The sequence below is a fragment of the Panthera tigris genome, chromosome F3, assembly GCF_018350195.1.
Source record: "Panthera tigris isolate Pti1 chromosome F3, P.tigris_Pti1_mat1.1, whole genome shotgun sequence".
Classification (NCBI taxonomy): domain Eukaryota; kingdom Metazoa; phylum Chordata; class Mammalia; order Carnivora; family Felidae; genus Panthera; species Panthera tigris.
The window spans coordinates 67,808,513-67,822,987 of record NC_056678.1 but is presented as its reverse complement, the minus strand read 5'-3'; the positions used below and the strand labels follow the sequence as shown (position 1 = coordinate 67,822,987).

Genomic DNA, 14,475 nt, shown 5'->3' with positions numbered 1-14,475 from the left:
CACGGATTTCCTACAAGGACCCACCAAAGCGGCGGAAAGCACCTGCTCTAGGGGAGCCCGGCCTGCTCAGTCAGTGGGGCGTGTGACTCCTGATCTCGGGGCCGTGAGTTCGAGCCCCACGATGGGCATTTGCTCTACCACCATGAGGGCTTATGGTGGACAGGCTCCATGGGGCTCGGAAAGCACACGATGCCCCCCAGGAAAGGGCCTGCAGGCCCTGCACGCAGGTCCTGGAGAGGTCTGCTCACCCGAATGAACTGCTGGAAGCGTTTGTCCCGAGCATACAGCTCCTTATAGAGCTTTAAGGCCTTGGTGTGGCGGCTGCAGAACTCGGAGTAGGTCTTCCGCATCTGCTCTGCGCTGGCACCTGAGAACTGGAGGGCGGGGCTGGGTCGGCAATGAGCCCCGCCCCCCGGACGTGAGCCCCGCCCCGGACGCCCGCGGGCCTCTCCAGCCCTCCTGGCTCCACCCCCCCAGGATCGGAGAGTCCGGTCGCACCTCGGCGTATGGGCCCCGCCCCTTCTCACCTGGCTGATGAGCAGGTCCCCCAGGCGGTGGATGACGAAGTTCCTGGTGCTGCCGGGGCACAGGGCTTGGCGCCGACGCTCCAACAGCTGGCCCAGGAAGCGTGTGTGGATGTCACTGAGCTCGTCCACGCAAGGGAACAGGCCCTGGACCACTCCGGGCTCCAGCTGCAGCTCTTCCAGCATCCCCGTGCGGAAGAGGCGTGTCATGATCTTCAGCGTCCGCACGTGGTGCAGCTCCGTCTGGATGAGCTCTGTGGGGACACAGGTCGTGTGGACTCTACCTTAGCGTGGCTACAGTTGATACGGCCTAGGCTGGGGGCCTCAGGGCTCATGTGAGGTTTTTAAGGTCTCTTCCAGGTTGCCATTCTGCACCGTTATGGACTCAGGATTTTCTAATCATCCTGTGGCTTTCTGCTTTGCTACCTCAAGCTGTACTGCTGGAGGCCAAGAAGCACGTGCCCTGTCACGTCCAGGTTTCCCACAGCCCCCAGTGTGATGCCCCGCGCGGAACAGGCAGGGAGTCAAGGTAGAGAAGGATGGGGTAAAGACAGGACCTGGGACATCAATAGCCCAAGAGGTGGAGGCATAACGGCAACTTGTGGGCTGGAGGCCAAGGTCTGGGGGGCTGGTGGGCTAGCAGGGTTGGGGGGGCTGGCAGGGTCTGGGGGGGGCAGTAGGCTAGCAGGGTCGGGGGGGGCAGTGGGCCAGCAGGGCTGGAGGGGGGCTGGCAGGGTCTGGGGGGGGGGCAGTGGGGTAGCAGGGTCGGGGGGGCAGTGGGCTAGCAGGGTCGGGGGGACTGGCAGGGTCTGGGGGTGGCTGGCAGGGTCTGGGGGGGCGGTGGGCTAGCAGGGCTGGAGGGGGGCTGGCAGAGTCTGGGGTGGCTGGCAGGGTCTGGGGGGGCAGTGGGCTAGCAGGGTCGGGGGGCTGGCAGGGTTGGCGGGGCTGGCAGGGTCTGGGGGGGCTAGCAGGGTCTGGGGGTGGCTGGCAGGGTCTGGGGGGGCTAGCAGGGTCTGGGGGTGGCTGGCAGGGTCGGGGGCTGGCAGGGTCTGGGGGGGCTAGCAGGGTCAGGGGGCTGGCAGGGTCTGGGGGCTGGCAGGGTCTGGGGGTGGCTGGCAGGGTCAGGGGGCTGGCAGGGTCTGGGGTGGCTGGCAGGGTCTGGGGGGGCAGTGGGCTAGCAGGGTCGGGGGGCTGGCAAGGTCTGGGGGGGCTAGCAGGGTCTGGGGGTGGCTGGCAGGGTCAGGGGGCTGGCAGGGTCTGGGGTGGCTGGCAGGGTCTGGGGGGGCAGTGGGCTAGCAGGGTCGGGGGGCTGGCAGGGTCTGGGGGGGCTAGCAGGGTCTGGGGGTGGCTGGCAGGGTCTGGGGGCTGGCAGGGTCTGGGGGGCTAGCAGGGTCAGGGGGCTGGCAGGGTCTGGGGGGCTGGCAGGGTCTGGGGGTGGCTGGCAGGGTCAGGAGGCTGGCAGGGTCTGGGGTGGCTGGCAGGGTCTGGGGGGGCAGTGGGCTAGCAGGGTCAGGGGGCTGGCAGGGTCTGGGGGGCTGGCAGGGTCTGGGGGGGCTAGCAGGGTCAGGGGGCTGGCAGGGTCTGGGGGCTGGCAGGGTCTGGGGGTGGCTGGCAGGGTCGAGAGGCTGACAGAGTCTGGGGGGCTGGCAGGGTCGAGGGGCTGACAGGGTCTGGGGGGGCTGGCAGGGTCGGGGGGACTGGCAGGGTCTGGGGGTGGCTGGCAGGGTCTGGGGGGGCAGTGGGCTAGCAGGGTCGGGGGGCTGGCAGGGCCTGGGGGGGCTAGCAGGGTCTGGGGGTGGCTGGCAGGGTCTGGGGGCTGGCAGGGTCTGAGGGGGCTAGCAGGGTCAGGGGGCTGGCAGGGTCTGGGGGGCTGGCAGGGTCTGGGGTGGCTGGCAGGGTCTGGGGGGGCAGTGGGCTAGCAGGGTCAGGGGGCTGGCAGGGTCTGGGGGGCTGGCAGGGTCTGGGGGGGCTAGCAGGGTCAGGGGGCTGGCAGGGTCTGGGGGGCTGGCAGGGTCTGGGGGTGGCTGGCAGGGTCAGGGGGCTGGCAGGGTCTGGGGTGGCTGGCAGGGTCTGGGGGGCAGTGGGCTAGCAGGGTCAGGGGGCTGGCAGTGTCTGGGGGGCTGGCAGGGTCTGGGGGGGCTAGCAGGGTCAGGGGGCTGGCAGGGTCGGGGGGCTGGCAGGGTCTGGGGGTGGCTAATAGGGTATGGGGGGCTAGCAGGGTCTGGGGGGGCTGGCAGGGTCTGGGGGGGCTAGCAGGGTTGGGGGGCTGGCAGGGCCGGGGGGCTGGCAGGGTCTGGGGGTGGCTGGCAGGGTCTGGGGGGGCTGGCAGGGTCGGGGGGGGGCTAGCAGGGGGAAGGACAGATAAGAGGCCCGGTCAAGGTCAAGGAGGAGGAGGAGGCTCACCATAGATGACGTCCTGCTGTTTCATCACCTCCTTCTTCTGCTGCTGCAAGAAGCTGCTGTCCACGGCTAGGCTCCAGGAGTCGGCCGCAAAGTCCCTCTCGTCCGTCTCAAAATCACTCATCAGCTCACTGTAGATCACCTCTGCACCTGGATGCCAGCGGGGCCCGCGACTCAGAGCCTGACGCTCCTCGCTGGGTCCGGGCCCGGGCCCCTGAGACCCTTCCCGCCCGGCCACCCGCAGGCCTCCCGGGCCAAGCGCTCGCTCACCTTCATCGATGAGGGACTCCACGGACAGGGCTCTGTTCCGCATGTTGAGGGAGTCTGTGGACTGGGACAGGATTCGGCGCAGCCCCAGGGGGGACTCGTCACTGAAGTGTCTGACGGAAGAGGGTCTGTGTCACCTAGACTCGGGCAAGACAGCCCTCCCCAGGTGGGGAACTGAGGCTGGGGTCTGAGGGGCACTCACCCTGAGTCCTCCTCCTTCCCTGTCCATCTACAGTTCTGAACCCAGGGCGGGAAGGGCCCCGCAGGCTTCCTGCTCCCCACTGCCACTCTCTGCCCGCCTGGCTGTCCCCTCCCCGAGCAGAGGCTCACCCAGCGATGTTGGTGGTGGAGACGCTCTTGGCTAAAGACAGGGAGGAGCGGCCGCGGCGAGAGCCGAGCAGAGACTGCCGGAAGCTGTCGGAGGGGTAGATGGCGGAGCTCGGCCGCTCCCGGGGGGCGGCTGGAGGGGAGACCGAGCAGGTGTCAAAGCTGCAGCTTCCCCGGGCCCAGGCCTCCCAGGCTCCTCTCCCACCCTCAGCCCTGCCCCCCAGTCAAGGAAGGATCACAGTGGAGCCAGCTTACACGTGTGCGGTAACATCTGTCTTGTCTCATTTCTTCCCCCAAAGAAGCCTATGAGCAAACTGAAGCTCAGAAAGGTTAACAGACTTGTCCAGGGCGACTCGGCTGGTGGCCGAGTGGGGACTCAGACTCTGGTGTTTCTGACTAAGCACCTGCTCCTTCTGTTACACCAGAGCCGTCCGAACCGGCTCGTGACAGCTGCCTTCGACACCCCCAGGGCAGCGTCCGTGCTCGAGAGACCAGCCAACCCGGGGCCCTCACCCCCATCTAAATTCTGCCCCGACAGCCCCAGCATCCACTTCCAATCAAGGGGGCAGCAGAGCCGGGGTACTCTGGGGAGGGGCCGCCTGCGTGCCCTCACGACTCACTCTTACTGCGCAGTGAAACAGACTGGAGGGCAGTGCTGTTCTTTAGTAAGGCAGCTTTCTGTTGCTGTGGGACAGAGCAAAAGAGAGACACCGAGGACAGCCGTCACCAAGGGTCACCCCCGCAGGCACGGGCAGGCGCTGGGCGGCTGGCCCCCTGGGAGAAGGCCGGCAGCACGGTCAAAGGCACAGGGCGGCTGAGCCCAGCACTAGGGGGCCGTGCCCAGAGCAGGAGGCTGGCCGCACGGGGCCCGAGGCCTGGGGCTCACGGTGTGGACCGCCCCACGGCGAGGAGAGGGGTGGAGGAACACAGGGTAAGGAATGAAGGAAGAGGCACACTCACTACCCTCTCCCCCAGCCCGCTGCCCTCCCGGCCGTCTCACCTTCTGCTTGACCTTGGTGCAGTTGGCGAGGGTGTCTTTACAGCGGTTGTGGATAGTCACATTGCAGGCTGGGGGGGTGGGGTGGGGTAGAGAGGGTGAAGGGAGGGCCGGGTGGTACGGGAGGGGACGCACCCACACGCAGACACCCGTCTCCCCCTGGCCGCGCACTCTGAGACTCCCCTCGTCCCCGACCTCTCAGCCACTACCGCACCCGTCCCTCCTCTCCCCTCCCCTCCGCCTCCCCCTTCCTTCCAGCAGGAAATCGGGTGAGGGGGCGGAGGGGGCCGCCACAACTAAGCAATCCCAACTCAAAGGTGATCTGAGGGGTGGACCAGAGGGAAGGAGGGGTCATGGCTGCCAGAGCTGAGCTCAAGGAGCACAGGGGTGGTTGAGAGTGGCAGATGGCAGAGGACGCCCACGGGACAGGAGAAGGCACGGAGCAGCTGGGTGGGGGCCAGGGGCAGGGGGGTGGCCAGCGTCCCCGGAGCGCCCAGCATGTGGTCCGCATTTACTTGATCCTAACAACCCTTTGGGGCAGATTCAATTATCCTCATTTCATAGACGAGGAGCCTGCCTCCCGCAGAGGTCAAATCGCCTGCCAGAGGTCAGCCCCCCAGTGGCGGAGCCGGGATTGAAACCCTGGTCGTGTTCTTTCCGTTGAACCACATATTCACCCACCAACTGTAGCCAGGCCTAAGCACTTCGCAGGCGAGTAGAGCCGGTGCTGGACCGGGGACAGGCCCTGCCCGGTCCCTCTCCAAAGCCCATCGGCCCTCCCCACCGCTCGGCTCTGACTCCTGCCTGCCCCTTCCAGGCCCAGGGCCTGTCCCCCACCCAGGGCAGATCCACAGCCCCCACACTCCACCTGCTCCTCTCCCATCACCCACCCTGCCATGGGGTAAAAGAGGAGGAAAGGAAAGGAAGAGTGGCCAGGCCTTGGCAGTGAGGCTGTCCCTGTCCCCAACACGCCTCAGCCCTCTGCCCTCTCCCGCTTCCCCCGCCTCGTCCAACACAGGAAACTCTGCCGACTCCCTCAGACAATACCCAGCCCCAGGCTCACTTCCACAAATACAAGGCCAGCAGGGTGGGGTGGAAGGGAGGGCGGGAGGGGGCTGGGGCTGCCCCACTCCCCCGTAGCTCCCTTCTTCTACCCCCAGCACCCAGTGTCTCTGGATCAAACCTCCGCTTTCCACCTGCTCTCAAAATAGCACTTGCTGCCTGCCTCCCCGGTTCCCCTGGCAACAAGCTTCCCGATGGGGACCTCTGTCAGGCCTCTGCGGGGTCTAGACTGGGGTTCCCTCCTCGCCCTCCTCACTCTAAGTCGGGGACTGAGGAAGCGAGGAGGCCTCACTGGTTCTTCCAGGGGCTCCTGCCCCCATTCCACGGGGGCTGAGAGGCTAGAGCCCCGGTCCTGCCGTGGCAGCAGGTGAAGATCTCAGAGGCGCTGCAGCCAGAGGCCGCTCTGCTCTACACTGGGGGGAGCAGGAGCCTTCTGGGCGGGTGCGCAGGCGTGCGGGGAAGGACAGCACCCGCCTTATACCTCCTGCTTGCAGGGCAACCCTCAGATGCAGGCGAAGGTCAGGAGTTCCGACCTCTACCCCCCCACACACACGTCCCTGCTCTTCTCCCTCTTTCTATCAGTCACACTAGAAATTTGAGACGGATGGTCCTGATCCTGTCCTCTGCTTCAAACTGCAGAGGCTAAAAAATTTCAGGCTCCACCCAGTCGATAGAAAGGGAGGAGCAAAAAGGGACCCTGACGCCCCGAATGTCCAGTCCTGCCCAGGAAGACCGGCAGGACCAGGTGCAAGGCCCAGCCGGCCACCCGGCTCCCCTCACCGCCCCCCGCCCCCAGACATTCCTGATCCTTCTCCAAGTAGTCCCGCTAACCCTCAGCAGCTGCTTGGGGAGCCAGGGGACACCCAGCGGACAACAGCTGCAAGGGGAACCGGCCTCCCCCCCCCCCCCATGCCCCCGGCCACCATCCCTCGCAGGGAGGGAAGGGAAGCAAGGGAAGCGCTGGGCCCGGCTGGGACTCCGGGAGAGTGACCCTGTGCATCCGGGGCAGAAAGGACGGAGGGCAAGGCTGGGGTCAGAGCGACATCCAGGGTGCAAACGACTCACTTGGACAGATGAGGGCTTCCTTGGCCGTGATGCTTTTGTTGCAGGCATAGCACATGGTCATGCCCGACACGGAGATGGTGGTGAAGAGGTGCCCGTTGGTGTAGCGGGCGTCCTTGACTTCCTTCATCTTCTCCTTCTCGCGGGTCTGCGGAAGGGGCGAGAGACGGGAAGTGAGGCCGGGAGACAGCCGGCGCCCGAGGCGTCCAGAGACAGGCAGGTCGAGGGAGCAGAGCCCGCGTGGGGCTGCCGGAGACATAGCGCTTCCCACGGGGAGGGTCCGCCGCGGGGTCAGCGGCAGCCGTCGGGAGCGACCGGCCTCGACCTCGCCGGCCCCCCGGCCTACCTGGCCCCTGCGGCTGGGCTGCCTCCGGTGGCCGCTCATCTGGCCGCTCATCTCCCCGGCTCCAGCCCCTGCGTCCTCAGCGCACCTCCCAGCCCTGCTGCACTCGCCCCCGGGCTGCTGTGCGCTCTCCTGCGAGCGGGGAAGATGCGCAGAGGAGGGAGAGCAGGCGAAGCAGAGGGTGCCAGCTCACCAGCGCGTTCCAATCCATGGGAGTTAGCTGCTCTGATAACCATGACAACGGGTGTCGCGGGCTAGGCAGTCACGGTGGGGGGCAGGAGAGCCCCTTCTCAGATTGGCTGGAGGGCAGAATGCCTCCACTGTCGCCCCCACCCAGAGGTCAGGACCCCACTCGAGGGTCCCCGTGGGAGGCCAGAGCCTGGCCACTCCTCCTCCCTGGGCTCTTTGAGGAAGGAAACTCAGCCCATGGGTCTCCTTCCTCCCGGCAGGAAGCCGGACTTTTATTCCTCATGCTGCCCTCCAAAACCTAGGCTAGTGCCCGCGGCCACTGCCCACTCCCATCCCGAGCCCCTTCTGGCTCTACCCTCCACCCTCCGGCCGCGACACCGGTCTTCCGGCTCCGGCAACACGGGGCACAGAGTACCTTCCTTGGGGTCCCGGAGGCTGGCATCCCTGTCCCGGCCTTCCCTCCTCCTGCAGCCCCAACCTCTGCAGGTCAAGTCTCCTCTCCTCTGCCCCTCAAGTCCCTAAGCTTCCCCAAGAGCCCGAGACGGTGGGAAAATGGGCTGCCTTTCTTCCTGCCTATTCCAGGACCTTCCTCAGTGGTCACCTCAGACCCCTGGAGTCCCTCTACAGAGAGGGTAGCACACAGGACAGGGGCTGGCCGAGACCCGCCCCACCCGCCCCCGCCAGATTTCCAAGCTCTCAGGAACCAGAGTGGGGCTCAGATTGCTGAAGCTGAGGGCAGGCGACCTAAAGTGGAGGACACTGCCCAGGGCCTTGGGACAGAGGATGTAAAGCCAGGGGACAGCCCTTGGCCTGGGCCCTCTCGGCCCCTGCACACAGCAGCTGGGAGGCTGAGGGGAACCACACTGCGCTGGTGCGGGGCTGGTGCTCCGGGCTCGGGACAGAAAAGGGAAGTATGTAGGAGCTGAGTCAACAGCACAGTGGCCACAGTGCCTAAGGCCTCTGGGGTCCAGGGTCCTCCCCTCACCCCCGACTCAGAAGCTCCAGGTCTGTCAGCCAACAAGCACAGCCTGGGGGTCTCAGGGTCTGTTCCCCACTTCTGATCACCCACTTTCCCCCCTCCTCCTCCTTTTCCCATTTCCTCGTCTCCTCCCTCCTCCGGGTCATCTCCCCACCCCCAGCCTTCCCCTTCTCACCCGCTCCCCCCCACCCGCCCTGCTCCCAGTCCTGGTTAGGGAAGCTGACTCCTGTGGTCCTGGCCTCCAGTGTTCCAGGCCTCCAATTTTCTACGCTGGTACCTACCCATCTGGACCTCTAGAAAATTCTCCCTTTGGGCTAACTTCACCTGTCTTGCCCCAAATTATAGCTCCTTAGAAGATCAAATCCTCCTCGGAATCACAACCTTATAGGACCTCAAAGACCAAGCGCCTGTATCTCTCCCCTTGCCGCACACCCTCTCTCCCCTGCACTCCTGGCCTCCTCTAGGACACCGATGAGAAGTCTGAACACTCACTGGGCTTGAACTGAAAGCAGCAAACCAGCAAACATGAAAATCACACGGGAAAAACCACATCTGGAAGGGGTAGCGGTGCGGGTCCACCCCGTGCAAGTCCCCTCCCCACCCCCTGCGCCCTCCGCCACCTGGAGGCTCCCCCTGTACAGAGGCAGGGGAGGGAGGGCGAGGACGCGCAGCCAGAGCACAGGGCTTCTGGGCCCTTCCCTGCCTGCCATCGACGCCCCACAGAGGACCCAGCCCCTCCGCTCCCCACACTCACCCTCTCTCCGAGGGGCCCCCTCTGTAGGTGAGCCAGCAGCGGGCAGCAGTCACAGCAGCACATCCCACCTCGGGCAGCTAGCGGCCCTGGCACCGCCTAGTGCTATTGTCCTGTGGCAGCCTGTGCCCGCCCCAGGGCTCGGCCAGGGGGACGGAAGGACCCAGGACCCACCACTGGGGGGAGGCTGTCCCTGAGACACAGTGAGTGGTGCCCGCCTCTCCATCCTACTCTTTTCCAGGTATTCTGAGGACGGTCCCGCTCGGCTCCGACCCACCCGCAGGACAGCCTGTGGGGCGAGCACTGGGCCACGACCCCTGATCTACACTGGCCGTGCCGAACGTGCAGAAGCCCCTGCTTCGGGGCTCAGTCCTCCGACTGGTCAGCCCTGCTCATCCGCCCCACGGAAGCCTGGCGTCGGGAGGCAGGGAGGAAGGCGCACTGGGTCGGTCCCCTGGCTCGGCGGCCTGTCCAACAGGCACTGGGCGCACATTTGCAAGGGAAGGGAGGATGACTGCGAGGAGGGACGGCGGACACTGAGGCCCGGGGTCCAGCAGCACCCTCGCCCCGCTCCGGGGACCCCTCAGTCCTCACTGGAGCACCCCCCCTTCTTTCTACTCCACTTCCTTTGAGCCTAGACCCTGAGGGTTTCCTCTGGGAGCCCGGAGAGGCCGACCCAAAGCTCCCCTCCGTTGTCCCTCCAGATCGTGGTCACTTGGGGGCAAGAAAGGCGAGGGGACGAGGGCAGTGTCCCCGTCTTCCCCCTTCTCCGCACTGTGCCTCCCTCGGCGGCACAATGAGCAAAATGGTGCTGTGTGTGAGGAAGGCACTGCCGGAGCTGGGCTCCCTGGTGGGCAGCAGTGGGTGGCAGAGCCCCCCAGGCAGGTGGGCGCCTCTCCCAGCAAGGCCCCGGCGCTCATTCTTCCACCGGGCGTCCACGCCACGACCTCCGGGGCAGTCATGTGGTGCTCAGAGCCACAGCCCCTTCCTCAAGATGGTGAGGCCCCTGCAGGGTGACCAGAAGGCACCCGAGGGTCCCGCTGGGATCCAAGTCACCTGCGGCTCAGCGCCTGACCAGCCGGGGCGCAGAGTCATAGGCTGTGGAGTGCACGGGGTCGTGGGGATGGGGGCTTTGGGCTGGGAAAGGAGCAGACAGAGGGTTCCTGGCCACAGGACTGAGAGGAAGGCCAGGCTCTGCTCCTTTGTGAGCTTCCCGGCGACAAGATAAAGGCAGCAGCCCGAGGAGAAGGTGGCCAAAGCCGGAAACGTAACACAGAAAGACATCACCGGACACACAAAGGCACTTAATAAATGCTTGCTCGATGAATGAGAATGACACGCCAGACAACGGGGGCGGAGGGGGCACACTGGTGGAGCAGCAGAGGGGCGCTAAGGGCCATGGGGAATAAAATCAGGCCAGGGACCCTGAAACTCAGGCCTCCTGGACCCCAGCCTGCCCCCTGCCCGGCCACACCTGTCGGGTCAGGAGAGAGACAGCAGAGGGGAGGGCGGGGGGGGGGAGAGGCAAACAGACGGGCATTTGTGCAGGCGAACAATAGCCGTGCCAGGACTCCCTGCCCTCCTGGCACAGGGCAGGCCGGCTGGGCTGGGAGGGGGCAGCTGCTGCCTGCACCCCCTCCCCCAAGACACACAAACAAACCCAGGAGGGTCCAGCCAGCTTCCCTCAGCCGTATCTCTCACCAGCTCCGGGAGCCCTGGCCAATCTGCTCACTCAGGCTACTAGACGGCCCTCAAACCAGAGACGGAAGCTAAAAATGGAACTACTTCCAGAAAGCTCAAGCCCCCTAATCTGGTGACCGCGGCTCAAGACAGTAACCCAAAGCATCTGGGGACAGACAGCCACACACACACACACACACACACACACACACACACACACACACACACTCGACACAGGTCACACGCTTGCATTGGATTCACACATTCAGATCTGTCCCCTCCAGGATCCAAGGTCGGTTCCAGGGAAGCCAGGACTGAGCTCAGGCCCCTCTCTCTGTCCTTTGCTGAGCCCAGCCGGCCCTTCCCCAGGCACCAGCAACCCCTGCAGCAGTGACTTCCCTTCCTCGGCTCGGTCCTGAACCTCCATGACCCTAGAACCTCTTCCTGTGCCCCTAAAAGCTTCAACCTCCCCGGGACCCTCAGTTCCTGCAAAACTTCCTTACAAAACTGCCAGCCAGCCGGGTCAGCCCCTCCCTGCTCACCCAGCCCTCCTCCCCGGGCCCAGCTCCTCTCCCAGTCCATCCTGCACACAAAGCCAGCCACCTCTCCTTACCCAGAACAAAGAAATCGCCTCTCCCTCTCTCCCACTCCACCTGCCCCACACACGCCAATGCTGGGGGCCTGGAGACTCCAAGGGGACCCCAGCCTCCAGGGCCGTCCTGGAGGCCCCTGCTGGCCCCTAGACAGGAAAGGACCCTTTGTTCTGACACATGAAGGTTAGGATTTGGGTGGGGGAAGAGCAGGGGGCCAGAGGGAAAGGGGCCTGTGGGGTCTGGAGCCAGGGAAGGTAGGAAGCAGAAAGAATGGGGAGTGGAGAGAAAGGGGTGCCGGGAACAGACACGTGGGGAGGGGCTGCAGTCAGCCTCTGTGAAGCTGGGAGGAACGGGGTATTCTCCCTCACAGTTTCTCCTTCTCTGAGAAGTCCTGGGTGTCAGGCAGGGAAGCGGGCAGGGGTGTGGGCTCAGGGCTTGGTCTGACCCATCCCTCCAAATAGGTAGCAGGGGAGACCATCTTCCTCAAATAATCTCATTTCCAGCAGGGCCCCTCTACTTCCCACCACAGTATAAAAAGAAAGGAGACAGCTGGTGCGCTGGGGGAGGGGGAAGAGGGGATCCAGGGTTTGTTGGCCAAGCACCAACTCCCCCCTTCTGTAACCACAGCTTTCCGGAGGCGGCCCTCCCCTTCCGACCAACCCAAACCGACAACCACCCTCCTCCTGCGGCGCTCTGCCCTCAGATCCACCCACTCAGTCCCCCCCCCAGCCCCCCACTCCCCAAACCACAGCAGGCCCCAGGACAGAAGGCGCCCCAGTCCCCCCGCTACTAGAAAGACCAAGGCATGAGGACCCAGGTATCTGGCCCCCCAGCTCTTTCCGATGAAGAAGGACCCCAGTATCTACCCTCCCAGAGGCCCTGTCTACACCCCTCTCCAGGTCTGCCCCCCACGGCTCCCTCTTGGCTTTCCTTTTTAGGGTGGAACCAAATTTCCGTGGTTTCAAAAAAACCTCTCCGCCCCCCTTTGGCTCTACTCCAGGGTCTCAGCTCAAACGGTTGAAAAATAAACAGACTCTCAGGGCTGGGGCCTGGCCGGGCCGGGGTTGAGCAGAGCCCGTCTGCCACCCCACGGCTCCAGCACACTTCCTGTCTTAGGCTCTGCTCAAATCCCCAGTTGCCTTCCTGTTGGCAGAATCTCATCCCGGCCCCCGAAGGGAAAGTTCCAGGATGGAACCTCTCCCAACTTAGCCTGGAGACAGGTAGCCAGGCTAGGAGTTAGGAGGAGTGTGGGAGGGCTTTCCACCATTTTCCAGGGCTCCCAGAGGGCACTGCCCCCTTGCTGCAAGCACCGTGGGGGTGATGGGCACTGGGGCAGAGGGAAGGGCACTGGGGGCAGGGCACTGGCGGCAGAGGGAAGCCAGAGATTAAACCAGCTATTGGTGGGGTCCTGGCCCTCCTGATAATGGGTACAGTGCGGGCGACCTGGCTGCTGGGAGGCGCTGTCTGCATGCCACCGGCTGCCAGCTCTAACGGACACCTCATTTCCCGGGGTCTGGGGTGTGCAGAGGTCATGGCCTTGAACAGTGGGCCTGGCTACAAAGACAGGGATAAAGGATACTTGGGAAGGAGGAGGGCCAAGGATAATTATACCCCAGACTCTGGAAATGGAAGGTGAATGGGTCCCAGGATGAAGAGTGAAGGAAGGGCTAGGGAGAGGAGGGAGGAGGGGCGACAGGGGCACAGAGCCGGCCAGCGGGTCACCCTCGGGGTTTCACGCAGGGAGAACAGGGGGCTTGGAAGCTGGCGGGTCACACAGGGACGCGACCCGAGGCCCTGTGTTCCAGAAACAGGTGTGCCCAGGGCCCCGGAGGACGGAGGAAAGGATCCCAACTACACAAAGACCTCTGCTCCCGGCGCCTGAGGGTGATGGCTCCTGGGGGGAAGTACGCCGTCCCGACCCCAGCCACCCGCCTACCAGAGGGGAGAAGTGAATCACAGCTGGAAAGTCCATCTGCGGGGGGAGGAGGGGCTGACTTTTGTCTGGGGGGTGGGGGGCGGCGGCGGCGGTGCGGGCGGAAGGAACCGGGAAACCACCCCTCCAGGCCCCTGCGCCGGATGGCGGGGACAAAGGGGGATGAGCACGCCGGCGACCGCGGGGCGCAGGGGCCCCCGGGCCGAGGGGAGCCCCGCCGACACGCGCACCTCCCTCCTCCCGCGCGGTCCCTTCCCGGAGCAACTTTCTTCCGGGCGGCCGGGCCGGGAGGGGGTGGGGGTGGGGGGCGGCGCGGGACGCCCCCCGGGGGCCCGGCGCTCCCTCCCGGCCCCGCCGCCCCGCGCCCCCAGAGCCCACCTTGCTCGCCAGCTCCCGGCTCCGCTCGGTCCGCGCGCGCGTGAGCGACTCGATCCGAGACATGGTCGGGGCGGCGGCGGCGGCGGGCGGTCCCGGGACAGGAAGGCGGCTCGCGCGCGCGGCCCCGCGCAGTTCCTCAAACGCGAGCCTCCCCGCGGGCCGGGGGCGGGGGCCGCCGGGCCGGGCCCGGGGCGCTGGCCGCCGCTCGCCCCGCCGGCCCTGCGCGCCCTGCCCGCGCCCTGCCCGCGCCGACCTCTACCCGGGAGCCCCGCGGCCCCCCGCCCCGCGCGCTCTGCAGGGAGCCCCGCCGCCCGCGCCGCCAGGCCCCGCGCGCCGCTGGGGGCAGGGCAGGGGGAGGGCGGGGGAAGCGAGGGGAAGCGAGAGGCCGGTCTTTACCGGGCGTGGAGGCGAGGGTGCGCGCCCGAGGACTCTCCCGCGAGCCCCCCGCCCCGCCCCGAGCGGCGGCCGCCCCCGGCCCCGCCCCCGGCCGAGCCCCGCCCCCGGCCCGGGCGCGGGCTCCGCCCCCTCTCGGGAGGCCGGGGAAGTCCTTCCTGGTGTCTAACCCCGCTTCCCTCCGTTGGCTGTTAGGCCGGAGCCGAAAGACTGGACACCGGCCCGCCCCCGCTCCGGGGGGCACTCAGGGCCTGGCCGGTCTCCCCACAAGCGGCGGCGTGCAGTGGGGCATTGTTTCGGGGCCCTCTGCCGCAGCCTGAGCCACCCTCCGCCTTTGCCGAGTTTCCTGCTGCTGCAAACTTCCTCCCCCAATCTAACTATAATCCTTCACACTGCAGTTCATTTCTGCCTCTCAGGCTCTCGCATTTCTCTGCAGAGCCTTGGGGCAGAGCATCCTGGGTCTGCACGGTCCTGCCTGACTCTGGTCCCAAAAAGTGTAGGGGAAGGAGGGAGAGGAGGCCCAACCCAGATGCCGCAGCTCCCGGCCCGGCTCAGAGGCAGCTCCAGCCAGTGTTTCCAGCCCAGCTCAGCACTCCC

The 14,475-nt window shown here is 66.1% G+C and overlaps 1 protein-coding gene across 6 annotated transcripts in view; it reads right to left on the bottom strand.

Moving 5' to 3' along the window:
- The window catches only part of ARHGEF2 (Rho/Rac guanine nucleotide exchange factor 2), a 39,693-nt gene that overhangs the window by 11,590 nt on the left and 13,628 nt on the right, over window positions 1-14,475 (bottom strand). For 2 of the 6 annotated variants that reach the window (XM_042976872.1, XM_042976875.1), the window contains exons 1-9: window positions 13,486-13,590; window positions 6,643-6,787; window positions 4,519-4,586; window positions 4,139-4,202; window positions 3,522-3,651; window positions 3,195-3,304; window positions 2,928-3,074; window positions 528-778; window positions 249-374 (exon numbers count right to left, since the gene is read on the bottom strand). In XM_042976872.1, coding sequence (XP_042832806.1) covers window positions 249-374; window positions 528-778; window positions 2,928-3,074; window positions 3,195-3,304; window positions 3,522-3,651; window positions 4,139-4,202; window positions 4,519-4,586; window positions 6,643-6,787; window positions 13,486-13,548 — 1,104 coding nt within the window. In that variant the 5' untranslated portion in view covers window positions 13,549-13,590. Of the gene's footprint in view, window positions 1-248; window positions 375-527; window positions 779-2,927; window positions 3,075-3,194; window positions 3,305-3,521; window positions 3,652-4,138; window positions 4,203-4,518; window positions 4,587-6,642; window positions 6,788-6,985; window positions 8,257-13,485; window positions 13,591-13,881; window positions 13,944-14,475 lie in introns of those variants that run through there. The other 4 variants (XM_042976870.1, XM_042976871.1, XM_042976876.1 and 1 more) reach the window with 3 other exon arrangements.